Raw genomic sequence first — 26,551 nt, 5'->3', positions numbered from 1 at the left:
GAGAGGTGAAGGGAAGCCAGTGAAGAGATGGATGCAATGAGGACCCTGGGGAAGGAGGGACGGATGATGACAGAAGTAGGTCTTGGCAGACTGCACAGAGGAAGTAGCCACTAGTGAAAGACGGAGGACCGGATCGTGTAGTTTTTTGAGCTTTTTTTTTTTAATTTTATGAAAATGGGACCACGTTATATCGATTTGCAAAATGCCTTTTTCATCTACCATTATAGCTAGGTCATCTTTCCTCATTTGTACTTCAGATTGTGATGGTTACTTTTATGTATCAACTTGGCGAGGCTATGGTGCCCAGTTCTTTGGTCAAACGCTAGTCTGGAGGTTTGCTGTGAAGTTACAGTGTAGACGGGATTAACGTTTACAATCTGTTAACTTTAAGACGATTTCCCTTGATAATGTGAGTGGGCCTGAGGGGGAGGAAAGCATCTCCTCTAGCCCCTTAGGGTCTCTAGCCTGGCCTCAGAATGAAACTGACCTAAGACAGATTTAACAGGTGGAAAGCAGACAGGCCTTACTAAATTTTACATGTGTGTGGGGGCCTTCCCAAGAGAATGAAGCTCCAAGGAAGTGACTGGAGCTGCAGTCTTGTATCCCTTTTAAGCAAAAAAATGATAAATATGTGATGAAATAGCAAGACAAAGGGATTTGGCCCAAGGGCAGTCATTGTGGGGAAGGGACTAGGGGCTGGATGAGGGGGCAGGGGTGCAAACTTAGTGGAAGATCAGGGTTATTTTAGTTAGTATGTTTGAACAGATCCATCTCAGTGTTGACTCCCACTCTCTGGTGACAAGCAAGTTCTCTTCTGGTACAGAGAGAGCACATCTCCCATGGGAAATTTAATGACCTGCTTTTAGGTAAAAGGCGCAGATCAGAAAGCCCATCATGGATCTGTTTCTCCCACTTTTCCTCCATAGTATTGTCATTTTTAATCTCTTCCTCACCAAAAAAAAAAGTAGGTGATTAGATTTCATTCCATGAAAGTGAAGCCAGAGAGTAAAGAATTTAATGGCCATAAGATTTCTAATTCAAAACCTATTGGCAATAAGACCAAAACGTCTATGAAATTAAGCCTGCTATTTAAATATGCAAAATATACACATATATAAAAATGTGTATTAAATACACGTATCTATTTTGTAAGTTAGGAAATTAACCACTATAGGATTGAGACACTAGGTTCAAATTTTAAGCCAACCAAGACAAATTCTTAAGTGCTCTCTGTACTTTCGGCCCACATCCAGATAGCTGCTGATCACTTGGGCAGATAGACTTAGAATTACAACACTCCTCGCCCCTATTCATGACAGAAGACAAATCAAAGTTGTTCTTTTCACATGCGGGTTTTATTTTTAGCCCTTTGCACTGACCGCAGGCTCCCCTCTGGCTTCCTCGCCCGCGGAGAGCAGTTTGCTGCTGCTCTTCCGGCCGTGATTCGGTGAATTTTCCTTCTGTTTCTCACCAACAGTTTCCACTTATCGTTCACTTAGGGTCCTTAACAAGGTACAGGACAAAGAGAAGAGGGCTGGCGGGCTCAGACTCACTACCTGCCTGCCTGGTTCTTCTGGACACAGGTGAGATATTCCTGCACGTCATCCGGGGACCCCAGGATGAGGGGGACTCGCTGGTGAATGGCCTCCGGCTTCACGTCGAGCACGGGCTGGGTGCCGGTGGTGGCCAAGCCTCCCGCCTGCTCGATGATGTAGGCCACGGGATTGCACTCGTACAGGAGCCGCAGCTGCGGGGAAACAGAGTCAGGGGACAAGGGTTGCCAGGGGCCAGAACTCCCGAGCCATGCCCCTAAAGTTCCACGAGTAATTCCAACTGTTGAACTTCTGTCTCGCTGAGATGCCTGAGAACATTTGCGCATCTCAGCGGAGGCGGCTGCCTGAGACCTGGACCCTCCGGCAGGTTCCTGAGACCTGGACCCTCCGGGAGGCTGGGTGCATCAGCTGATAGCTCATCACATATGCCTTCGGGGGCACCTCCGATCAGTGTCTACCTGTCTCGTGACCTTTGTGCTTATGAGAGACGTGCCTCTTCATTTAGGAGTATGAAACCTAGGTACTCATTTCTTCTGTTCAGTCTTTTTTGTTGTTGTTGTCGTCGGGGGGGGGAGGTAATTAGGTTTATTTATTTTATTTATTTTAATGGAGGTACTGGGGATTGAACCCAGGACTTCATGCATGCTAAGCATGTGCTCCGCCACTTGATCTATACCCTACCCCCTTAGGTACTCATTTCTTGTTGGTTCAGCAGTGAGGCAGACTGATTCTGATAGTTTAAATAAATTAAATACACACACACACACACACACACACACAGCTTTCTTGCATAAAGCTTGTCTTGGAGCCAAGGTTTGCTCTGACCTTAAGATGCCATCATTGTAGTCAACTCATCTTAAAACACAATGCCCAGACATTCATGGTGCCTTGGCCTGCAGGCCATGCGATCTCTCTGCTCCCTCAACCCCGCTCCCGAAATTAAAATCTATATCACTCTACAGAGACAAGAAGAGGATACACACCTCACCCCCAACACACACACACACACACACACACACAGAAATATGGTCACAGAGACCATGAGAGCTAAAACATGCAGATCAGAAACCATTGTGGAGGGAGGGAATAGCTCAGTGGTAGAGTGCGTGCTTAGCACACACAAGGTCCTAGGTTCAATTCCTAGTACCTCCATTAAAAAAAAAAAGTGGAACATTATATCTTAAAAAAAAAAAGTACACACCTTAATTAAAAGTACTTAAAAAAGGAAAAAGAAACCAGTGCTTTCAATATGGATGGTGGTTATGGTGCTATGAATATAAATGGATCTGTGCATGCAATTACACATGCTTGTGGAAATGTTTCTGTAACTATGTGTGGATACCTTCTGACTCATTTTAAATAATTTTAATAATTAGTAATAATTAGTCTTAATGTTCTGCCTGTTGGAACTGAGTAGGTGGCAAGAGTGGTTCCATTTAAGAATCTCCACATCTTCTGTTTGATCTCACTTAATGCTTCGTAACACTTTTCTTCCCTCCAGCACCTCCCGTGCAGACTTTTCTGTGATTCTTAGTTCAACAGACTAATATACATGCGCCAAACACTCACAGGAAGAGAACTGCCTGATACCCCAATCCGCATGTTAAAGATCTGCTCTCTGGTCTCCTGTGCGATGTCCGATTCCCTATCGTGGCTTTGAATCTGGCATTCCTGTAATTCAAAACCCCCAGGCTGAGAGACATACATGCGTGCGGCTAGTTGCTGGTGCATCAGAGAATACAGATCTTTGTCCTGATTTGTCTTCTCACCTAGATTTCTGTGACTGGCTGAAAACCAGACAGCCTTCGGTGGCAGGGTCTGCTCAAGTTAGACGCATTAGGATCATAGCATCCCCAGCTGATAATACAAGAATTTTTGGTTTTGTGTCCTACAGTTGCAGAGAGATCTTCCAAGAGCTACATTTTCAGAAATACTGAATGAGATCTGAGCAGAAATTCTTAGTCTGGACTTCGGGAATGCTCTAGGGAATTCTCGGGGAGACCTCAGGTCATCATCAACCCCTGAAAACATGTGTAATGCGTATGTTTATGTGTCATTTTCTTCTGGGAAGTGTGTCTGTAAGTTTCGTTAGATTCTCAGAAGCATCTCTGATCCAAAATCAGAGTTGGTGCCGAAGCTAAAAGACAGACCCAACAGGTGGAAAGGGGGAGATGAACACGGCTGACTCGGAATGAGTAACAGGCATGAGGCCCGCGGAAGTGAAGGCCGGTGACAGTCACCAATAACAACAGCGCCAGCCTGCTTCTCCAGGCCTTCATCACAGCCTCAGAATTCACTCAGAGGACAGCAACCTCGTTTGTCTTCCCCCTGCCCACTCAGACATGCCAAGGTCAGGGCAGTAGCCCAAAAAATGAGCTGAGAAGAGAAAAGGCGCTCTGACCGGCTCTCTGAGTGGACTCAGCCAGCAGATCAAGGAGGATTACCTTGCCCTTCGGACTCTTCTGGTTGGCGGGGTACAGGAAGATCCCGCCATAGACCAGGGTGCGGTGCACATCGGCCACCATGGAGCCCACGTACCTGGCCGCGTAGGGAGCGCTGCCGTCCTAGGAGGCAGAGAGGGGAGAGACAAGATGCAGTGAGTTCAGCAATTGGCGGGCACCGGCTTCAGGTCCCACGTGCAGCCGGTGGGGCCGCTGCATTCCAGGGCTTCTTCCTCCCCCCACTAGCTTAGAACTGAAAACATTGCATAACTGGGCGTTGCACTCATTAGGAGCCTCTGGACCTCAACCAGCGACTGGCCTCATTAAACGCAGGACCACTTAGAGTGAGAGACAGTATTGAGCAGCTACCAAAGAGGAAAAAAGGAAGTAAAGACAGACAACAGCTGATTGGCACCTGCTCAAAGCTCCTCCATGGCTCCCACAGCTCAGAGCACTTTTCAGCTTTCTGAACACCGGACCTCCTTGAATAATGGTATTTGCCCCCAGTGTAAGCAGTGTTTATCCACCGGCCAAATTCTTCTGAACGGCTTTAGAAATCATTCAAAGAAATAAAACAACCGACTCGTTAAACCTCACTTTCATTAGTCATGTGATGAAAAGGATATTTGTCCAGAGAGAAATAAGTCACAACTCATGATTTTCCTCAAAGTAGGGCATGTCAGGTAAGGCACGACGATCTGATTAAAGCACTCCTTTGGGCAGGTTTGCTTTTTGCCCAGTGACCCACCTGAGATTTCTTTGTCTAATCGAATAATTCTCTGACAGTGCAAGGAAACACAGACATTTCTCAGGGCAGCTCTCCAATGTTCTGTGTGGCGTCAGCTGTAATACAGTGCACTGATGTTTATAAGCATCTATATGCCAGGCCCTCCATCAGTTTGTGATGTCCTTGGGGGAAAGATTATCTGATTGATGTTGGCATTCCTTGGGCCCAGCCTGGTGGGAGACATAAAATAGGTCCTGGAAAAATACTTACTGAATTGGATTTACGTGAGATTTTTCAAAAGCACTACTCAGGTTGTTACCTTAAAAATTGCATGGGAGATTTTGCACGCCTCCCATATTTTATTCCCACAATGATGTTAAGTGTATAAAAACACCTTTAGAGGCAGTTAAGAGATTCCTCAGTAGATAAGAGAATGGAGATCTGAATTAGACCAATGGCTGCAGGGATGAGGGAAAAGGACTTCCTCAAGAGATATTTAGGAAATAGAGTTGGTAACACCCAGTGAATGGTTAGACATGGGCATAAGAAAGAAGTAACCCTCTCAGCTCACCCCCTGAATCTTGTTGGGGATGAGTATGAGGGTAGAGGCAACATGGGTCAAGAGAAAAACAAAAAACAAAAAACAGCAGGCCAGGTGGATGGAAAACCAGACCCAAGGCCAAGGAAGACAAAGTTTCATGAAGGAAGCAGTAAACAGCTTGAAATGCCACGGAGAGGTCAGGAAAGATAAGGTGGAAACATGACCGTTGGATTTGGCCACACTTCCAGAGTGGATTATTATAAAGGGCAGACGGTGGAGCAAAGAGGGTTAAAGAGGAAACGAAAGGAAAGAAAAACTTTTGAAAAATGGAAACATCCTTCTCACTTCTGGGTATTCATCCAAAAGAACTGGAAACAGAATCTCAAAGAGAGACCTGCACACCCATGTTCATCGCAGCATAATTCACAATAGCCAACAAGTGGAAGCAACTTAAGTGTCCACTGACAGGTGGTATATACACACAGTGGAATATTATTCAGACTTTAGAAAGAAGGAAATTCTGTTACTTGCTACAACATGGATGAACTTTGAGGACAGGGTGCTAAGTGAAACAAGCCGATCACAAAAAAGACAAATATTACATGAGCCCACTCATACAGAGTATCTAAGAAGTCAAACAGACACACACAAAGCAGAATGTGGTTACTGGGGGGAGGGGAAATTGGGGAGTTTTAAAAAAAAAATCATTAACCTTTTTTTTTTGAGGGGGTGGGTAATTAGGCTTATTTGTTTATTTATTACCAGAGGTACTGGGGATTGAATCCAGGACCTCACGCATGCTAAACATACAATCTAACACTGAGCTACACCCTCCCCCTACCCAGAGGTTTTTAAAATACTTTTTCAAGAGGAAGAAGTAGAGATAGTGTGTAAAAACAATTCATTCAAGAGAACGTGGCTGAGTGTAGGAGAAAGCGGTTAACTACGGTGATACAGGGGAGAAGGGAGGGTTGCTTGTTTCCTGACTGTTCGTGAGAGGCACGTAAGTGTATTTGTAAGCCAAGGAAAGGAGACAAAAGGGCAGGATGAGATAGAAAATACGGGGAAGGGATGTTAAAAATTTGAGAGTAGTCCATCCTTATCCCATTGGTTTGGCTCTCTCCTGATCATCAAGAAAATTCTCATGTATGTATTTGGTTCCAGACTTCTGATCCACTGCACTATTTGTGTACCAAGACTGTGATGTTAATTATTGAGGCTTTATAATATATTTTCATATCTGGTAGCAACACTACGTTCACCTTTTTAAGATTTTCTTCCACTGAATATTCTTATTTGTTCATTTTTTCATATAAACTTTAGAATCAGTTTATCTAGTCCAAAAAAAATTTTTTTACGGTATTTTTTATTGAGAAGAATTAACTTTTAATTGGTCAATTCGATTCACACAGTTTCTTCCCTTTCTTTCCAAAACTAAACTACATTTCAAACTTTTAAAGGAATCTTAATAGCAGGCAACTAACAATGAAGAAAGGTGACTGAGATTGGAGGTATAAAAACAGATGTCAGAGAAGAAGAAAGATTCAAGACAGTGGCAGTGATGGGGGTCAGTAATTTCGAACGCGCAGACTGAATGAATGCTACATAGACACGGACTAGGGAAGAACTTCATATGAGATCTGTTCCTGTAGCTCTGACCCTGTGCTCTGTTTCCTGTGCTGACTCATGCCGGTTCTGCAACTTTTATAAAAGAATGCTGCCTAGAGCCTGAAATAGACAGGACAGCCCATTCTCAAGGCTCTGACCATTAAGGGTATAACTCCTTCCTATTCATATAGAGATAAAATGTTGCAGAACAGAGAATAACATTTGTCTTGTTGGAGGTTTACAAGAGCATTGTGACCAGACCTACATGGACAGCTGCAAGAACAAAGGATTTCAACACGAAGCAGCTCACAACACTCAGCCACGTCCCCTCCCCCTTTTTAGTAGAAATTGAGCCTGAATTTTGACTTGGGGAAGATGGTCCTACAGGACATTAATCTGCCATCTTCTTGGTCTGTCGGCTCTCCAAATAACGTCATTATTCCTTGCCCAACACCTCATCTCCCGATTTATTGGCCTGTTGTGCAGCAAGCAGAGCGAGTTTGGGCTCGGTAACAGACAGAAAAATTTCAGTGGACTAGACAAGAACAGTTCCCATGGTGTCATAGGAGCAAAGGCCCATTTTCAGAGGGCTGAGGAAGGACTGGGAAAAGAGGAAATGGAGACAGAATGAACCCTGTGTCTATGTGTGTGTGTGCTCAGTGCAGTGTGATGGACAGGGAATGGGCACTGGATGGCAGCTTTCAGATGAGGTGGGAGGGCGAGTTTCAAGATGAAAAAAAATGTATTTTCATAGGCTGAAAGGAAAATAACCAATAGAGAGCAAGAATGAAGACACAGGAGAAGGAAGATGGAGCAAGGATGAAGAAGTGGGGCTGAGAGCACAGGTAAGAGGATGAACCTTGAATCGGAGGTCATTTTTAAAAAGAAAGATGTCGTGTGTTTGGAGATGTGGGAGGGAGAGCTGGGGGAGTCTGTTTTCCCATTAGGTAGGACCAAGGTCAAATACCAGATGCCGAGGGGCACTAACAGGCCAGTAAAAATAGTGACTGCATTTGCAGTGCCACCATTTGCTTGGTTAGACTCCTCCACGTGTGTATCAGAGTAGAGGGTCAACTGGAGAGTGACTCAGGTGAGGGGAATGTAGAAGGATCAGGAGGCGAGGGAGCAGAGGATGCAGGTGGAGGAGAAGCTGGTGCCATCAACCATCAGATCTAGGCTGTTGGGGTGGTCAGTGGGGTCAGGAGAGGAACAAAGGACAGGGACAAGAGGACACGGACAACACGCAGGGACTAAGAGGAAGAGTCAAGGGAACTGTGAGCTCCAAATCAAAGCTGGGGACATGGCAGTGTGTCACAGATTGAGTGTTTGTGCCCCCCTCCCCCAAATTCATACACTGAAATAGCCTAACTTTAATGTGATGGCATTAGAAGGTAGGACCTCTGGGCAGGGTTAGGTCATGAGGGTGGTATCCTCATGAATGGGATTACTGCTCTTATTAAAAAAAAGCCTCAGAGAGTTCCCTTACCCCTTCTACCTTGTGAGGTTTCAGTGTAAAGATATCCCAGGAAGTGGGCCCTCACTAGACACCAAATCTGCCGGCACCCTCAACTTGGACTTCCAGCCTCCAGACCATGAGAAATAAACTTCTGTTGTTTAAAAGCTGCCGGTCTATGCTAGTCCATTATCGCAGCCTAAATGGACATAGATATGGCATAAGAAATATGGAAGAATGGGGGGCCGTTTGAGGAATAAACATGAGCATTTACAGTTTCATGAGTGTGGCAATTCCTAAGACCCACAACCTAGGATTTAGCTATGGGACCAGCTAGATGGGTTGAAATGGAGATGACTATATCTAGGGTTAAGCTATTGAATGGACTCGTGCTCCTTGAAATCATCCAGATGTTGGCAGAAGTCAGAGAAGAGAAAGATCTGAGAGTCACATTTCGTAGCTTTGATGAGGTCAGGAAGGAGCCACATAACATAGTGTTTTTCAAACTTCTTAAACATGGAAACGCAACTACAGTTTATACTGAAACAACTTTTTCCTCTAAAATCACCCTCATTTCAACTAAAGGTAGCCAAATGAAGACTAATTCGATTGTGAAATAAGCTTAGTTTTATTAAAGTTGGCCTGATTGTTTACGTAAGTCCAGCACGAACAGCAATTGACCACACAGGTTCTCTTAAATCTGCTTCGCTGGAACTTTCATAAAAAATCTCCACACTGAACTTTAAATGCCTCTCAAGACCACAAAGCCACGCCAAAGACTTGCCATCTGATTCGCTTCCAGTACCTATAGAGTGGGGTGAGTGCCTCTCTTTTTGAGGTCCCCAGAGTACCCCAAGGTTCTTGCGCCTGCCAGGCGGTGACGTCCCTTCCTCACCCGGCAAGGCTGCTGGCAACCCTGTAAGTAAGGTACTAGGTTGTTTTTTCCAACGGGCTTTATGGCTCCATAAGTCAACCTTAGTTCCTTAAGGCTGTCTGGTAACATCTGATTCCGCGCATGTGTAGACAGAAAAAAATGTCACCTGCCATTTCACTAAAAGAAGAGTGTTGCCTGCTATCAAGCCGTCAGCCACCGCAGCTTCCCTGTAACATGCTGGGCCCTCAGGAAATTCAGGATGGAGGAAAACAGAGTCCCGGCCCTCCAGAGGTAAGATGCGTATCCAAGGAATGCTTTGAATGAACCCAGACTAAAAAAAATGTAAAAAAAAAAAAAAAAAAAGTCCCTAAAGTCGTTAACTTGAGATGTCCGTTTTTCTGTGTGTGATTAACTGTAATCTTCTGATATTGAATACAAGGTTAGGTGTTTCTTCCCCCCCAGCAAAAAATCCTAGCTCGCCTCTTACTTCTTTGGAACAGTTCCTCAGGGCTCTCTGAGAGGCTGCCTTCCTGGGCTATAGCTCTCAGGAATGTCCTCGAATAAAACATAATTCTCAACTTTAAAATAAAAAAAGAAATGCATTTGTGCACTCAAAACACACACACATGACTGAAATAAAACAAGAATTTTGCAAAAATGATTCTTTCATTTACTAATTTCTATTTTATTCTATTCATTCCATTCTGTTCTGCTCTTTTTTATTTTTTTAAGCACCTTTATTGTGGGATGGTTCCTGTACAGAAAACTGCACATTGTTCTGTTCATCTAAAAAATAAACGCTGGCCACAACTCCTTGCACTGATCGCATCACCCACGAACGGGTCACAGCAGCAGCTCTGGGCTCTGGATCCAGATGGCCTAGATTTTAATCCTGCCTCGATCAGTTATTAATAGGGTCGCCTTAGATAAGTTAACTTGATCGTTCTGGGCCTCAGTTTCCTCATCTGTAAGATGGGGATTATGGCATTAACACTTGTCTTGTAGGTCTATCGGAGAACTGAATGAGTTAGTACACGGAAGGAACCTGGAACAGTGCCTGACACGTTGAACACTAGCTGCTCTCACCCTGACCCAGTAGAAGGGTGCCGGCAGGGGGAGGGGCGGCTGCTGCTGTCAGGGGACAGAGATGGCAGAGGAGGACGGCTCTTCCCACAATGGCGGCAGGGGAAAGAGAAGTGCCCGAGTCACCTCCCATCTCCCGGGGGTTGTGGCAGGTGGGAGAGTGGCCACCGAACGCGGAGGTCCTGCAGGGAAGCAGAGGGCCTCCAGGAGGCTCAGAAGCGGGAGCAGCAGGTCCCGCTCACCCTGGAGAGCTTCTGAGGGCAAAACTACAGGAGAGCAAGGAGACTTCTTTTTCAAAACAGAATGATCTATCTCCTTTCCTTTTTTTTAGGTGCAAAAGTAAATATTTCTTTTAAATGGAAGAAGAAATCACCACATATTACAAATTTCTAAAAGCTGACTAACATATACTAAACACAGTAAAATCCAGACCAAGAATATACGATTTTTACTAATGAACTATTTGCTGTATTTCTTTCCCTCTACAGCTTCTTGATTGCATGCTCTTCCACTGCCTCTTCAAACGACAAGGGCTTTGTAAGAATTCCTATGAGGAGAATTGGGAAGCCCTGGCTTCAGTAACACGTGATCATTGCACACATTCACACGAGACGAGAAAGTGGAGAGCCCTCTGACCTCAACTTCCAGAAACCACTATTAACAAGATGCTATATTTTTAAAGACATTTGACGGATATATACATACTATATATATGTGTGCAAAAAATACATTCACATAGACATGTTTTTATATATGAGACTATTTTCGTTCTGCACTCTCTCTCTTTCACTGTATATTTTGTGGATGCTTCCCCGCCAATATACAGAGAAGGACTTACCGTTCTAATGGATGGAACAAGATTTCACTCGAATATCGTAGTTGCCTCACAGTATATTAACCAACCCTTCCTGACGAATGTGTCACTTGTTCCCTTGTTGTTATAAACAATGCTGCAGCCACATATCCTTGTTCATTTCTCTCCTTTTTTTTTAATTTGACCTATCAGTTCCTTAAGATCCGTTCCTGGCCTGGTTTTCTGTTTGGGGGTTCACGCTTGTATATATGTCCTTGGGTAGAAAGACTGGTTACCTGTTGTCAGTCGTATGTGCAGTGATTACTTTTCTCTCGGTTTGCTACTTCTCCCTTAAAAACGTCCGTCATGTGTTTGGCACAGGAGTTTGGTTTTTCAGTGGTAAAATAAATGTCTTCCTTTCTGGGTTCTGGAGGGGGCACTTTTTAGCTTCGAATGGGAACCTGCTGTGAAATCAGCTCCAAGATTGGGAACTTGCAAATAATTTTGACTTTATCAACCTCACAATTCATATCCTGTTATTAACATTTAACGGGTTTGTGCATGACGGCAAAGGAGAGAGGCAGGAAACTGCACTTCTAAGAATTTTGCTTAAAAAACAAACAGAAGAAAGACAGAAGAAAACTCCCTAAAGCTTCCGTTCGCAGCAGCAGAGACGGGTCCCAGCATCCTGCTGACTGAGCGCCCTGGTCCTGTGGACTCCTGGCCGCTTTCCCCCAAGAGCTCATGATGAGCGTCCAGGGACAGCCAGGCTGGCTCACCCCACCACTGCCCTTCCACCCACGTCCACTGCAGGTCGGACTTCACACTCTTGACCTGGAAATGCTTTGACTCTGTTCCCACACTTGTCTTAAAAGCGCTCTTTGTTTGGCAGACATACCGACTGGATTGTTTGGTCTGTATTAACAGCCACATGAAGTCCAGGACTCGGTGATCACATTGAGAGCTAAAGACTTTCCTAAAACTTGGAGTGAACACCAGGCGCCGATATTAGAGCGTATGAACGAGACTTTCCGCCTAAACATGACTGAGTGACCAGAATCTACACAGGTGGTCACTCAGCAAAAAAAGTGACAGCACAGAGGCACTGGCCTGAAACTCTGGATTTTGAAAAATGGGTCCCTGCCTTCTCCATTAACAATTTCTTCCGGAAAAACTCAACTGGGGAGTATGGTCCTTAGGAGATAAATTTCAAGTATGAAAGATACCAATTGCTAATGAAAGGGTCTGCCATTGTCATAAGGGGCAAAGCCATAGACAGGGAGACCCACGCCTTTACGCCAGGCCCCCGCAGCCGTCCCCGCAGCAGGAGCCCATTGGGACAGCATTCCCCCTGCTCCTGCCTTCGGCTTCCTTCACTCACCTCAGGAAACTTCTTTTTCTGCACATATTCTGTGGTGGCGGCGTCAAAATACTTGGCGTAGCCCTCATTGAGGCTGTAAATCTTTCCTTTCTTTTTAATCTTCACATCTTTTTCCACCAGGATAAATTCACCAAGAGCCTAGAAAGGTGAAGAGAAACACCGGGAGGAAGAGAGACCCCTGGAAACGAGCCAACAGCACACACCCCAACCATCGGAGAACCACGGAAGACGCTGGAGGAGCCCCCAGGGGTTGGCCAGGTCCTCCTGCAGCCCGGCCCGGGATGGTTTTAGGAGTTATAGGAAGGACAGGGACAACGTTTAATAGCGGGTTGTATGTACCTTTTTGAATGAATGTTTTGTTTTTCTAGGATATGTGCCCAGGAACGGATCTGCTGGGCCATGTGGTGGTTGCGTTTTGGGTTTTTGAGAAACCTCCATATTATTTTCCATGGTGGCTGCACCTATTTGCATTCCCACCAACAGTGCACAAGGGTTCCCTTTTCTCCACATCCTTGCCAACATTTGTTATTTGTGTTCTTTTTGATGATGGCCATGCTGACAGGTGTGAGATGATAGCTCATTGTGATTCTGATTTGCATTTCCCTGATATTAGTGATGTTGAGCAACTTTCCACATTCCTGTTGGCCACCTGCATTTACTCTCTTGGAAAAATGTTTAGTTCTTCTGCCCATATTTTAAATGAGTTGTTTGGTTGGTTGGTTGCTTTTTAATTGAAGTACAGTTGACTTTAAATGTTCTACTAGTAAACACACACACACACACACACAAAATGAAGATAACTGAATAAAGTATGAACTTCAGTTAATAATAACGCCTGAACATTGGCTCGTTAGCTATGATACATGTACCACAGTAATGCAAGATGTTAATAATAGGAAACTAAGGTTTATGGAGATGCTACAGTATCTTTGCAATTTTTCTGTAAACCTAAAACTGTTCCAAAAATAAAGTTTGTTATCAATTAAAAAAAAAAAAGAAAGAAAAAGAAAGGGCAGGGACAACATGGAGCCAGCACAGGCAGCTCAAGCAGTAATACAACAGGAGATAAAATAATTCAAAGGAAAAAGAGCAGGCAGTTTCCTTTGTCACTTGCACTGAGTGTGGCTACTCATTTATAAGGAACCTGGCTGTATTTCTCCCCCAAGTTCTCATCCCGGGTTAATTCCTAGAGTTTCCAGGAAGATTTGGGCCATCAGCGAGAGGAAGTTACACAGAGGGGATTTGCCATAAGGTGGGGATGCAGTTCGACCACTGATCTGTGGTCCAGTCATTGTGTTTATCTTAGTGACTCAGTCATGGAAACCGTTCAGAGTTCCTTGCATCCCAGCTGCTCCTACGTGGGGCAAAGAGGAAAGCCCTTCGTTCAGAAACTGTATTCACTCATCCTGAGGAATAGTTGATAAAGTTTTCTTTTAAATCCTCAGAATTATTAACAAAAGTGTGCCCAGTCTCCCTGCAGCCACCGTGGCCACTCTGTGCAGGACACCCCGCAGGTACCACCTGCATCTGAGTGTCGGTGGCACCTTCCCTGCGGATGCCATCGGCTGGCTGCAGCTTCATGTAGAAAGCCTGGGTGTCTCTCTACGTCACCAGGAAGGAAATCAGGGCCTGGGAGTCAAATCAGGTTTCGTTAAACTTTGAAGACTGAGAAAGTAAAAATCCCCCAAGGTGACAGCTCACAGCAAGAAGGTTCTTAATAAATGTTGACAACACTCCCATAAAGAGACAAGGCCACGCTGATTGTGTCTGAAATGACAGTAACAAGGATACTCAGCTGTAAAAATAACAAAGCAAACCCCCTAAAACAAAAACAAAAGCAAAACAAAACAAAAATCTAAGCATTCCTTTCTTCTTTTGCCCATGAGTGATGACTGCCTCTTACCAGTGAATCTCTACCCTCAACTTTAATCTTCCCACCTCCTAGATAAAACTGAGATACACAATCGTTAATTGTGCCCACTTCTGGACAACACCCAATCCAGAACTGACCCTCTGTTTCTCAAATCCTCCTTAGGATCATCCAGCCCACATGCTATACATACGCCCAGGCCAGCTCCCATTCAGCACGAAGCCTCACGCTTCCTCCAGAGGGCGCTCTCCCTCGCTGAGTAAACCCGACTTCTTTTTGTTACCGGCAAGTTCTTGATGGTCTCAGGATCATGAGCTTTAAAACCGGCTCTGCACGTTTGTTGCTTCAGAGCAGCCCAGCATGGAGTTCCACTTCCTAAGAGCACCCTCACTTCCTTTGAATAATTAACTCTTCTCATTGGATGCCAGTCTAGAATGGCTCTGAGCTGGGTGTCTAGCCCAAGGTCAGGCACTTGAGTCGGCTTGGCAAATTAAATGCTCCTCCCTGGCGTTTGAAACCTGAGCAAGAGACACCGCATCAGAGACGGTGTCCAGACCAGCCTGGCCCTGCCCCCTGGCCTGGGTCTTTCCCATTAACGCAGTAACATCCTTCACTTATTTCAGCCAGGATCCTTTTCTCTTCTGCTCATCAGCAAAGACCCAGAGAGACACACAGCTGTTGTCTAAATAATGTCATGCACTTGTTTATCCACCCTGGATTGCCTCGGTTGATATGGCTGATCCTGCAGGACCCCTCAAGTGCCCTCGCTTGGACAGGGACCCCTCAAGTGCCCTCGCTTGGACAGAGGTCCTTAAATGTTTTTAGATGATGCTGTTGGATCCCCAAACTAGACTTTCTGGCCCCCAAAGCAAGTATTAGGAATGACCAAGAAATTACCCCAGGGGACAGGAATTAAGGCACAGAGGCCGGTGGAGTCCCCAGTGCTGATGCTGCTAGACTGGGCACCTACTGGGTCGAGCATGAAGAGGTCCACTCCTTGCCCCGTGGAAAGAGCCACCAGGGTGGCACTTCCGTACAGCGCATAGCCCGCAGCCACGATGTTTCGACCCGGCTGCAGGGCATCCTTCTCAGAAGGCTCGTCCTCCGAGGTCTGCAGAAGAAAAAAGAGAAATGTTACTGCTCTGGAGAGAACCCTTTGCCAGAGGCCTGAGCTTCAGATCTTCCTGAACCGACAAAAGATGTGCAGTTCTCAGAATGTCAAGCTGCAGCAAATGCATCCGGAGGACACAAGTTGCCATCTTAATAAACGGTTCTAACTGAGCCATTGCAAAGGCCGTTCTTGGACCTCCCTGTTTTCTGAGCATATTTGTCTCCATCCTGCCAAGAACGGCACCTCAAGGTATGAAAATCACAGCCCCTCTTAAAAATCATAAGCCACACTCCTTAACCATCATAACAGCCAAGATCAGTGAGCTCCAATTCCGTGCTGTATCTCATTCTATGTGCTCAACAGTCCTCTGGGGTAGAGGTTTTGATCTCCACAGATCAGATGAAGAATTCAGAGACTGAGCGATTATATAACTCACCCAACATCAAGGGGACCTGGAGTCAACCGAGCCATCCGGGCCCGGAGCTTGTCACCATGCCTGCCTCTTGAAGGCCTCGCCCCTCCCTGTCGCCACCCCCAGGGCCCAAGTCAGCATTTGGGACATTTTCTCGAGGAAGCCTCTCTCTTTGGCTAGCAACACTGACAGTGGGGATCCAGAGAGACAGGACAAGGCAGGCACCCTGAGGAAGGGACAGCAAATGTTCCCGATGGAGGGGCAGAGCTGCAGCTGAGATTCAATTTCTTTTCTTTTTTTTTTTTTAGATTTAAAAAAATTTCTTTTTTTTTAATGCTTTTTGCTTTATTTATTTAATTTTTTAAGGAAGGAGGTAATTAGGTTTTTATTTATCTTTTAATGGAGGTACTGGGGATCGAACCCAGGACCTTATGCATGTGAGGCACACACTCTACCACTGAGCTGTACCCTTCCCCCCTGAGGTTCGACTTCATAGCCTACTTTTCCTGGTATCTCTTGAAGGTCTCCTCCCTGCGCACCTCCTTGTGCTCTAAAAGGCTAAGAATCAAGTCTTAGGAGTTTGGAAAACTGGAGAGCGAACTTCCCGCCTCTACTGGAAGGAGCCGAGTGGGTGGGGCAAGGGGAGGCAGGGGCACCGTCACTGGGCATGCTCAGTTCTTTCTCTACCTGCACTGGGATTCTGACCACACAGCAAACCCTTGCGGGGTGGGTCGGGGGCGACTGTTGCACGCCCACTCGGGCTCTGGTTCTGTATCTTTAACATCCTTATGGATGGCAGACATGAGAGGAGCTCTGAAGGAAAAGTGAATGGGCAGACTTTAATCGACTATTTTCAAATCAGAAGACCCAGAGAGCTTCAACTTCACAGACTAGGGCAAAGGAATATGACCCAGGTGACCAGTTGAGACTCCAAAGTCACTTCCCAAAGCCCACCACACCCAAAGCTTGTGGTGCTCACTGAGCACGGGATAAATTAAAAATGGCTGGCCTTGCTGCTTCTGAGTCATTCAGCCAGCTCAGATATTCAGTTAGATGCTTTAGTCTCTCTAGACACCAACCAGTTTTTGGCTAAAGGACAAGTCTGGAAGTACTACATAGAGATTTCCTGATGAGCAGAAAATTCCAGAGGATTGGAACGTGAAGGAGGTGGAAGTTATACCTTTAAAATGAGGAGGACCCACTTGGTTCATAGGAAACAGAACAACAATATTGAGCAATGTTACGCACCCGTTGGGAATATGTCCACCCTGCTAATTTACTTTCCTGAGGAATTACTTTTAAGGGTAAAACAATAATTTGTATTTACATGGGACTTTATATCTTTCAAAGTACTGTCAGGGAGGAAGAACCTTTCCTCTACCCTTTTGGGCTCTTCTGGCTCCTCTAAGAATTAGATTGACATGACACAGATTATCAGGAGAAAAAAATGACTGAGGCTCTTATCTTAAATACCATAGTCAGCTAAAGACACACACACAAAATGCTTGGGGTAGGGGCTTGGGATTTCAAAGGGGGAGGAAAGCAATTCACACGGAGATGGAAAAGAAAATGTTTGATAAACAAAGGTTTTCGGGACCTTGCAGAGAAGGTGGGACATAGAGAGGAATTTTAACAAACAGACTTTGTGGTTAAGTATGGTGACCTCTCCGTTCCTGGAACAGGTCCTCTACCTACATTCTTTTAGGCAATTATGGGGAAGGTCAAAGATTCTTTGTGAGTCTTTTGGGCCTTAAAAATAATCAGCCTAAATTAATCCTCATGCCAAAGAGACACTTTTTGGGGTGGCAAATTTTGCCCCCCTTTGGTACTTTCATGTTATGTTATTTGTGAAACAACGGAGAGGCTCTCGTTATAACCCTCATTTGAAAGAGAAGGGATGGAGGTCTCAGAAAGATACGCGGCATCTTGAAACCAGCGAGCGATAAAGCTGATGCTGGACCCAAGCCTTTTTTGATGCGAAGCCAGCATCCTTCTCCACACCACACGGAATACGGGGCCAAGTTTGCTTTCTGCTAGTAACACTGTAACGACTTTATTTTTAAACCAAATCTTAACTCTTCTTTAAAAATGGCACATTCCCTTTAATGTTTTCATCATTTTCATGTTTCCCCAGGGCTATGAAAATCAAATAAACAAATAAATATAAAAATGGCATGCTTCCTTTAATATTTTCCCTATTTCTACAATCTTGCATTCTTTGTAATACTTGTCGGGCCAACTGGTGGTACTTCAAAGTCCAACGACCCCCATTCCTGGCCTCTCAATTGTCTCCCTGCGATCCCTCAGCAGATAAAGTACATTCTCCACTGGGCGTGTTTGCCCTGACAAACTAATAGCCCCAGGTAACGCCTAATCTCACAATAACTCAGGCTGGCTTGTTTCAGCCCACCTGATCAGTCATAAACCCCATCGCCCCTTCGCTGACCCTAAACTTCTCACTCACCTACAACCAGAGACGTGTGCATAAGCCGATCAGGCAGCCTGTGACCCAACCTTATAAAAGACCCCAACAACTGGCCCTCGGGGCTCATGAAGACACCTCTCGTCTGTGTGACTGTTGTCTATGGCAGCGTACTGCCAATAAACTCCTTTTCTAGTCTCATACTTATATCTGGTAAATCCTTTTACCAATCCGAGCGTCACCCTGTCATCAACTGGCTGCCCCAATGTGGCCCACAGCAATACTTTTTTTTTCTTTCACAATGAATTACATTTTCATCGAACCTGCACATGTGTTCAATAAATTGGCTTTATTTCCAGATTCCCAGGTCACACACGGATTCTGAGAAGCAGGTCTAGAGCAGTGATTCTCAAAGCGGACCAGCGGCAGCATCTTCACCTGGGATCTTGTTGGAAATGCAAATTCTTGGGCCCCGCCCCAGGCCTACAGAATCCAGAGCTCTGGGGCTTCCAGAATCAGCTTTCCACACTACAGTCCGGGAACCACTGCGCTACACCATGATCTGTTAAGAATCTTTAGAAAAGTGGACGTCAAGGGCAGTTTGAGGATTTTGATTAAAATCTTTAGTCTTCTGCATTGGAGCTTCTGACACACCTCCATCTACCATCAAAACGATCACATTTTCTGTGTGTGTAACCAGAGTTCCGTTCTCTGACTTCTCCCAGACTGGAGCCTCTCCTTTCTCTGAGCTGAGATCCTGCAGCCTCCATTGGGCATCACACCCTCTCCTTGGTCTTCCGGACCCTGTGCTGGGGCTTGAAAAGAACTCCTCCTCCCGCCTTGGTGCCTCTGGCTTTGAGTTACACATAGACCTCACTGGCCTTGAAGCATATCTATTTTCACCAGCATGCTAGGAGAGTATAATGCGTGGGCACCCCAAATTTAATCAATCTCTGTCACTTAAAGTTTAGGTTTTTCCCTAAATTTTAAAATTAATTAATTAATCTATAAATTTATTTAATGGAGGTACTGGGGATTGAACCCAGGACCTCATGCATGCTAAGCACGCACCCTACCACTGAGCTATACCCCCCCAATTTCCATTTTGTATAATTCACAAAGTAAATTTTTTTAATCTTTCTTGATCATTGTTAGTTCTTATTTTTTAAGTAGCCTGTTTCATGTCATTGTTTATTTTCCTATCAGGGTATTCATCTTCTCATTGTTGATTATAATAGCTTTTTACATATGAAAGCTATAAATGCCTTACATGTGTTACAAATATTTTCCTCAATTATTATCTGCCTTTTAATTTGATTCAGTAAGATTTGAGATGCATAAAGAAGGAACAGAGGTGCCTTGAGAGGTCGCCTGGAACTGAACACCAGGTCTGGCATTCGTGTTTCATCCAGACTTTCAAAACAAAGCCCCCATCCATCCTCTCACTTACCCTCCCACCAACAGCCGTAAAGAAGGTGCGGGGAGAATGACCGGTTTGGGTCTCTGGTGAGGAGCCCGAGGTTCATGACTTACCTGCTGAGGCATGTCTGGTTAGTGGGAGGAGAAAGGTGAGACCTCCAGACTCATGACTCCCATCTCAGGAGCCTTCCAGAAACCACCAGAGGAAGGAGGTGTCAAAGAGCAGGCTGTCTACTCACCTTCCTGTAGATGGCAAATATGGTTCCGATGGAAGCCAGGCAGTCGATGTTGGAGGATCCATCCAGCGGGTCAAAGCAGACCACGTATTTCCCCTGTGTGCACAGAGGCAGAACCACCTGATCAGGTCACCTTCCCATCAAAACCCTTTAGGGAAGCGGCCGTGTGTGGCAGATAACACCACATCAAAAGCCATTTAGAGCCAAGGGATATCCTCACCAAAAAGCACAGTTACTTAAGGAGGGCAGTGTATCAGCATACATGAATTGTGCAGCCCAGAGCCTACCTGCCCATAAACAGATGAGCTGACACCTCCACGCAGCGATGGAGGTCCCTCCCACCTCCAAGTGGCTCTCCTCCCACCCGTCCTCCCCTCCGACCTAGGCACCACTGGGGACCTGACTTAGAGCTGCTGGGAGTGTGACAGGAAGCAAATGTGAAATTAACACCTTGCAGAAGCTGAAAATGAACTTGGACAAGTCTACCCACATTCACAGGGAGGTGGGTTATTGATTTAGTGACCATTCTTTCTCAGCCTCTCCTCAGAAGGCTTTTTTTTTTTCATTTTGGCACATTTTTACCAAAAGAAAATCTCAGAACAATGTCCCAGGGCCTCTGGGTCTGTCTTACTAGGATAGCTGGTACGTATAAACACCTCAGGAGAATAGAAATACTCCTCTGGAGTGCATCCACCCTACCTTTCCCACCCGAAGACCAGAAGACCGAGCAGGCGGGGTCTTGAGATACCATGTCCCTTGGGCCCACCCACGCTGCTGTCACAGGGCAACGCTCAGTGGAAAGAAACCACCAGACATTTTTACAGGCGTCCTATGTCCAAGGTTCTGTGAGAGCCTTAGTGATGGGAGACTGGGGTCTCCTGGCTAATTAAATCCTGGTAATAAAACATCAGGTAAAATGCAAGTCATTTCTTCCACCGTGGAAACTACTTTCCCCTGACTTTCCACTGAGTAATGCTAGGGCTTGAAAGAAAGCTTGAGTTTTCTTTCCCCCCCCCCCCACCCCCTTACTCAACAGGAGGTGGGATGGGGGTTGTAGAATAATCCATAAATTTGGAGATTCCTGATTCTCCCTGTGGATAATCCAGTCTAGCCTTTTCCTTCATGCACGCATTCATTTAACAGATATTTGCTGACCACCAAGCATACACTGGAAAACGTTCAGGAGCTGGTGCAGGAGCAAGCGTGGAGTATTCGAGAACTAGCGCCAAGACCTGTGGCGTCAGGCCAACTGGGAAAGAAAATGTGACATTAGATTGGAGAGAGAATCGAGGGTCCTATCAGTGGAAACCGAACATTGAAAAGAATAGGTAGGACTTAGCTTCCATTATGTGAGACAACAAGAATGCACAGTCCCTGGCATACAGTCAGTGCTTAATAAATTCAACTTTACTTCTTCTGTTCTTTCAGCTAATCGTCAAGAAATGGCACCTAGTCCCTGAACTCACTGTATAAAACAAGGGCAAACAGCCCTGGCATTGATTTGGTATTACTGTATCACAGCTGAACATGGGCTGAATTTCTTTGGTCACCTGCTTTTTTTCTAATAAACTGTGAAACACAGTGAACATAGACCCTCCCCAGTCATGCCCGCACTAACCAAGTTTACCACTGTATTAAGGGAAGAGCAAGGATCTTAATGATTTCTTTTCTGTTTTAGTGTAACAGTTTGTCAGGCATGAAGAAGGAAGTCTCCGCTGAACCCACACCCCCTTGGGGAAGGGGCTGGGAGTGCGAGTGCGGGCGGGAGGAGGCTGTGGAGTGCTGCTCTTCCCAGGAGCCCTGCTTTTTACTGGACTTGATTTTCAAGCCCTCTAAAATGCCAGGACATGCTACCAGTACAGTCAGCGAAAACCCATGATGAACCCCATCTGCTGAGCAGATTCGGTAGATCACTGTGATTTATTTCCTGAATGAGTCACTGCCCTTTTACGGAGTCTTTTTGAATAGACAGCATGAGACTTATAGCGAAAGAAGTCTGTAATCCATGGTTTCCGGAAAATAAAAATGAAGCAATGGAGGAAAATCCCAGAAACTAAAAGCAAGCAAGGCAACTAAAGACCACCTCCCCAGTCCAGGGGGTGGGGTATAGCTCAGTGGTAGAGAGCATGCACGAGGTCCTGGATTCAATTCCAGTACCTCCATTTAAAAAAAAAAAAAAAATCCAAAGGGGGGAAAAAAAAAAGAAACAAAACGTCCCACCCAGTAGCGCCCTCTACTGGTGAATAGAGGAACTTCAGCCCGGCTCCCGCACGCACCCTCTTCTCCTTGGAGGTGATAATCGCGTCTTTATTCTCTTCGGAGACCAGGACGCAGGTGCCGTAGGAGGACTGGAGCATGTTGATCACCAGGGAATTGGATAACACGTCCAGCTTCTTCACCTCATCCCCCGTCACGTTCACGCTTCCCGCGATTCCGTACCTAAGAAGACAAAAGGCTGGAGGAAATCACCAAGGGAGCCCCGACCCCAGCGAAGAAGCCGGGTCGCCAAGACCTCGCCTGTGGGTCCCTCTTTCCCTTCGTGGCTCCGGAGGCTCCAAGTGTAAATACGACCAAGTACGTCCTGTCTCACCCTTGCTTCCTTTACACCTCGGGGATACTGTCATGGTCCTCATCATCCCAGTAACACTAACCAGAATTCAGTCTTGCCAACCTACAGCCCTGCCGCCTGGCACTGGGAGACGGAGACAGAGAAAGTTCATTAAGTCAGACACATCGCCATAATGAGTAACTCCAGAAAGTAAATTCCATGGCTTTCCAGCCCCGGAAATCCTAGTATTTGTTGATTATCTTCAAATAGTAGCCTGCTGGGCTGAACCAAAAATTGCCCCGCTGTAGCTTGACGTTACTTGAATAAGAAGAAGACTGGGGGACAAGCTTAACCAAGACATCCTCTGGAACCCAGCAGGCACACACCAGCCTTACACAGACCCCAGGGTTGGCTGCTCCCCAACCCCCATGCTCTTCTCTCCAGAGCCACGTGGCTCTCACCCTCCTCAAGCCTTTTTTGCATTCCAACAGCTGCAAAGGTCCTGTGGCCACCGGCCCCCAGCAAGCTGCTTCTCTCCTTCCCACCTTCACTCATGGCATCCCCCCTGCGGGTGAGCTTTCTACCCACTGGTAGCTTTCTCCTCCTAGCCTTCCTTCGAGAAGCTTCCCAGGTCCCACCACACACTAGGGACACCCCTCTCATCCTTTCCACAGTGGCTCACAGTCTGTTCATGCGAATGTCTTTCCTCCTGGATTATCCGCTCACCAAAGGCGAGAAATCTGGCTCACTGTGTTTGTTCCCACAGTGCTCAGACGCTCAATGGATGTTCACTGAATATAATTCCCTTCCTCTCCTTTTTGTTAATGCCATTTATTTGCCAAAGGACTCCTCAGGTGGTTCTAAACAGGTAGCCTGGGTTGAGATCCCCTGACTGACCCTAAGCTGGGAGACAACTCATTTCCCACCCTTTTCCCTGACTGCCAGCCTCTCCCCTCCCCCACAGGCCTCCTGCATCACTTGATGTCTGATGTGATGAGATCTACCTTGGAAAACAATAGTTGGTAGTCTGGCCTCAAAGATTGGACCTTCTGGCTGGGGTGGGGGGTGGGAATAGCTCAGTGGTACATTGCTTGCTTGCTTAGCATGCACAAAGTCCTGGGTTCAATCCCCAGTACCTCCATTAAACAAAAAATGGATTGTACCTTTTGGTTCAAAATAAAAGCAAACAAACACAACAGCAACAACAAAACTGGGTTATTCTGCATCAGACTTTAAAGGGCCCACTAACGCAATCCTCATGTTTAATGTGGAATCTTGATGCAGCTGCCATTGGAGAATGAAGAGCTGGGGTCCCCAAAGCCTGTGGGTGGCAGAGCTGAGAGCTAGGCTCCTGTCCTGTGCTTTGCAAACTCCTCCCCCCAACACCACCCGAATCCCACTCTTACCCTACCCTTCAACCCACCCTCTACACCCTCCCTCCAGGAGCTGGGCATCCCGCCTGTGTCTCTCCCCTCCCACCATCAATACCCCTCCTTCCAGAAAGAATGTGATCTCATTCACAATGAGATCAAATTGCCTGACAATTGCTCCAAGTTAGATCAGGGGCGGAAAATTGTTTTAGAACTCGAAAGACAGTATCTTTTCCTATTTTAACTAGTATTAAAGCCTTCCTGACAATTTTTAAACTGGATATTCTGCCATTTTGGCATTAGAAAGCCATAGAGAGGACTGTAGGCGCAGCATTCTAGCATTCCCTTCTTCCTACAGCGAGGAGCAGAGGAAAAAAGAAGAAAAATATGAGACTTTCTGATCAGTATTGCATTTACTTGAGCATGTGCCTAAAAATGTCTTCCCAAAAAGAGGAAGCAAAGGAATGAAGGGCTTGAGGTTCCCTAAATGGCAAAGTGGCAGGAATATGTGAAAGTCATGAACAGAACTGCACTGGGACAGAGTGTAAACTTTTAGCTCTCTGGGATGCAATTCCAGGGTCCTCTTAAAATAACCTCAGCATCTTATCAGAAAGAAGGGATTTCCAGCCAATGGATTTCTCCCGCTGTTACTTTCAGTACCTGTTAACGGAGGCACCAAGGAAAAGATGCCGCCTGAATTGGCACAATATGCGCAGACCGAGGACCCCTTGCTTCAGCCTCCGAGAAAACGAGGAATCCTGACGTCTTGTTTCCACGGGTTGTGCCTGCCACCTCGTGGTCAGTCCGTGGCATCGACCAGTTAGCCGGCAAATTTCCCCAGGTCCAGGCTTGGAACCATGGTCATAAGGAGCATTTACTGAGCATTTATTGTGGGGCTGGCACTGTCTAAATCATCATCACATGGACTCACTAAGCCTTACAACAACCCTACGAGTGAGGAGCTGTTAGTATCCAATCCGTTTTGCAAATGGGGAAACAGGTCCTAGCGAGAGTAGATCATTGCCCGTGATCACAAGGCACAAAATAGTCAGAGGAGCACTTTAATTATCCAGTCCCTGAGTCCACTTCCTCTGGACTCTCCATGGCCGCAAAGTCAGAGTTCTGCAGCAAGCAGCACAACCCCACCACAGCAGCCTCTGCCTAGACGAGCCTCCTGCCCCAGGGAGCCAGTGAAGGTGGGTGAACAGCACAGAGAGGTCAGCACGCGGTCCAGGAAACTGCTGTCCGCGTAGCAGCGCTCACCGCCTGGCAGGAGCGGAACAGAGGCAAACGGCTGTGCCTCACGTTCATGCAGGTTCTTAAAGGCAGAGTTGGCCGTGATTGCCAAATGAGGGCTAACACAGTTACAGCCATACACGGAGGGGAAAACCCATCGCAAGGCTCCTGTAACTTGGGGTCCGTTCCTGGGTCACAAAACTGGATATAAGCCAATTCTGTAATTATCGCTTTTTTTGTGTGTTCAAAGTACTAAGTTGTTAAGAATAAATATTTTAAATTATTAGACTTTGTCATTTCTTTATTTTTGGAGTAATAATAATAATAATAATAATAATAATAATAATAATAATAATAATAATAATAATAGTGGGTCTCTTCAACTTCTGAGAGGACCTCCACTGCAATTGCTCCCAGGACAATGGAAGCCCAAAGAAGGACTGTTTTTTTCACCAGGCTTAAACTGGACCCTTGGCTGTGAGGATCAGCAGCTGTAGCATGAACTTGGCCTCCTTCTGTGCTTGGATAAAGCACGGGGAAAACACAGCAGCAGGACTCTCTGCAGCCCCTCCTCCCAGCTTCCTGCACACCATGTGGAGAGAAAGTTAAGGGACAGAGAAGAAATGAAAATTTGTTTTCAAAGCAAAAGACTCCTTTTGATGGTGAGAAAGGAGATGGAGGACAGATCCTGGGAAGTTACTTGGTAAGTGATTTCTAGCTCCTAAATGCTACCAGCAAAGGTCATGACAATAAAATGCTCGTATCTGCGAAGGGCAGAAAGAGTTGTCTCAAGTCCCCTGGCGGTGTCTTTGTGCCAGTGAGACTGCAAACACAAGTCAGGAGAACTTGGGCTGGGTTCTAAAGGAACAAGCCCCCAGCTTGTCAATACCATACATGGCAACTGGAAAATTATGTGTTTTTGTCTCCATAGCGTTTCCTTTCTTGAAAGAAGTCCAAGGCCCCTTTATCAAAGCACAGGCGACAGACACTTTAAATGCAGCTCCCCTCCAGGGCACACAGGCTAGTAGCCTCTGACCGGGTTTGGGGCCCAGGCCCCCCTGCCCACCCCCACCTGGCCCCGGGGTCCCTGCGCCGCGGGGTGGGACTCACAGGTGGGCCAGGCCGGCCTTGCGCACCGCCGAGGAGATGGCTTTGATGGCCGTCAGCATGGAGTTGAGCAGCTGCGTGAGCTCCCCGGTCCCTTTGGCCTGACGACCCTTTTCCATCACGTAGCGGGTCAGGGTGAGCATGTCCGTTTCGAAGGGGCTTCTGTCCCCCATGGCGGCGGGTACTTTTTCAAATCTTTGTCTCCCCGCAGAAGAAAGCCTTATCTCTAAGGGCTGGTCAGTGGCTCCGCGGTGTCAGAGCTGATTAGATCTGCCCTGGCCGTGCCAGGACCTTTAAGGGAAAGAGCCCAACCCACGTGGCTGAGATAACTCGGCGAGCCCTCAAGGAAATCTCTCTGGCTCGGCT

At 46.2% G+C, this 26,551-nt stretch overlaps 1 protein-coding gene and 1 non-coding gene across 2 annotated transcripts; both read right to left on the bottom strand.

The window, feature by feature from the left end:
- Positions 1-1,333: 1,333 nt before the first annotated feature.
- Positions 1,334-26,486, bottom strand: FBP2 (fructose-bisphosphatase 2). The gene is made up of 7 exons (XM_006187316.3): positions 26,189-26,486; positions 22,201-22,363; positions 19,928-20,020; positions 15,295-15,435; positions 12,455-12,592; positions 3,998-4,117; positions 1,334-1,747 (listed from the first exon to the last, which is right to left on the bottom strand). The coding sequence occupies exons 1-7, from the start codon at positions 26,356-26,358 to the stop codon at positions 1,553-1,555; spliced, it is 1,020 nt and encodes a 339-aa protein (XP_006187378.1). The 5' UTR covers positions 26,359-26,486; the 3' UTR covers positions 1,334-1,552.
- TRNAV-CAC lies at positions 16,248-16,321 on the bottom strand. Its single transcript has one exon. It is a non-coding gene; the product is annotated as a tRNA-Val (tRNA).
- Positions 26,487-26,551: the final 65 nt, after the last annotated feature.

Source organism: Camelus ferus, chromosome 4, assembly GCF_009834535.1.
Source record: "Camelus ferus isolate YT-003-E chromosome 4, BCGSAC_Cfer_1.0, whole genome shotgun sequence".
NCBI classification, from domain to species: Eukaryota; Metazoa; Chordata; class Mammalia; order Artiodactyla; family Camelidae; genus Camelus; species Camelus ferus.
This window is presented reverse-complemented; position numbering and strand designations above follow the sequence as displayed.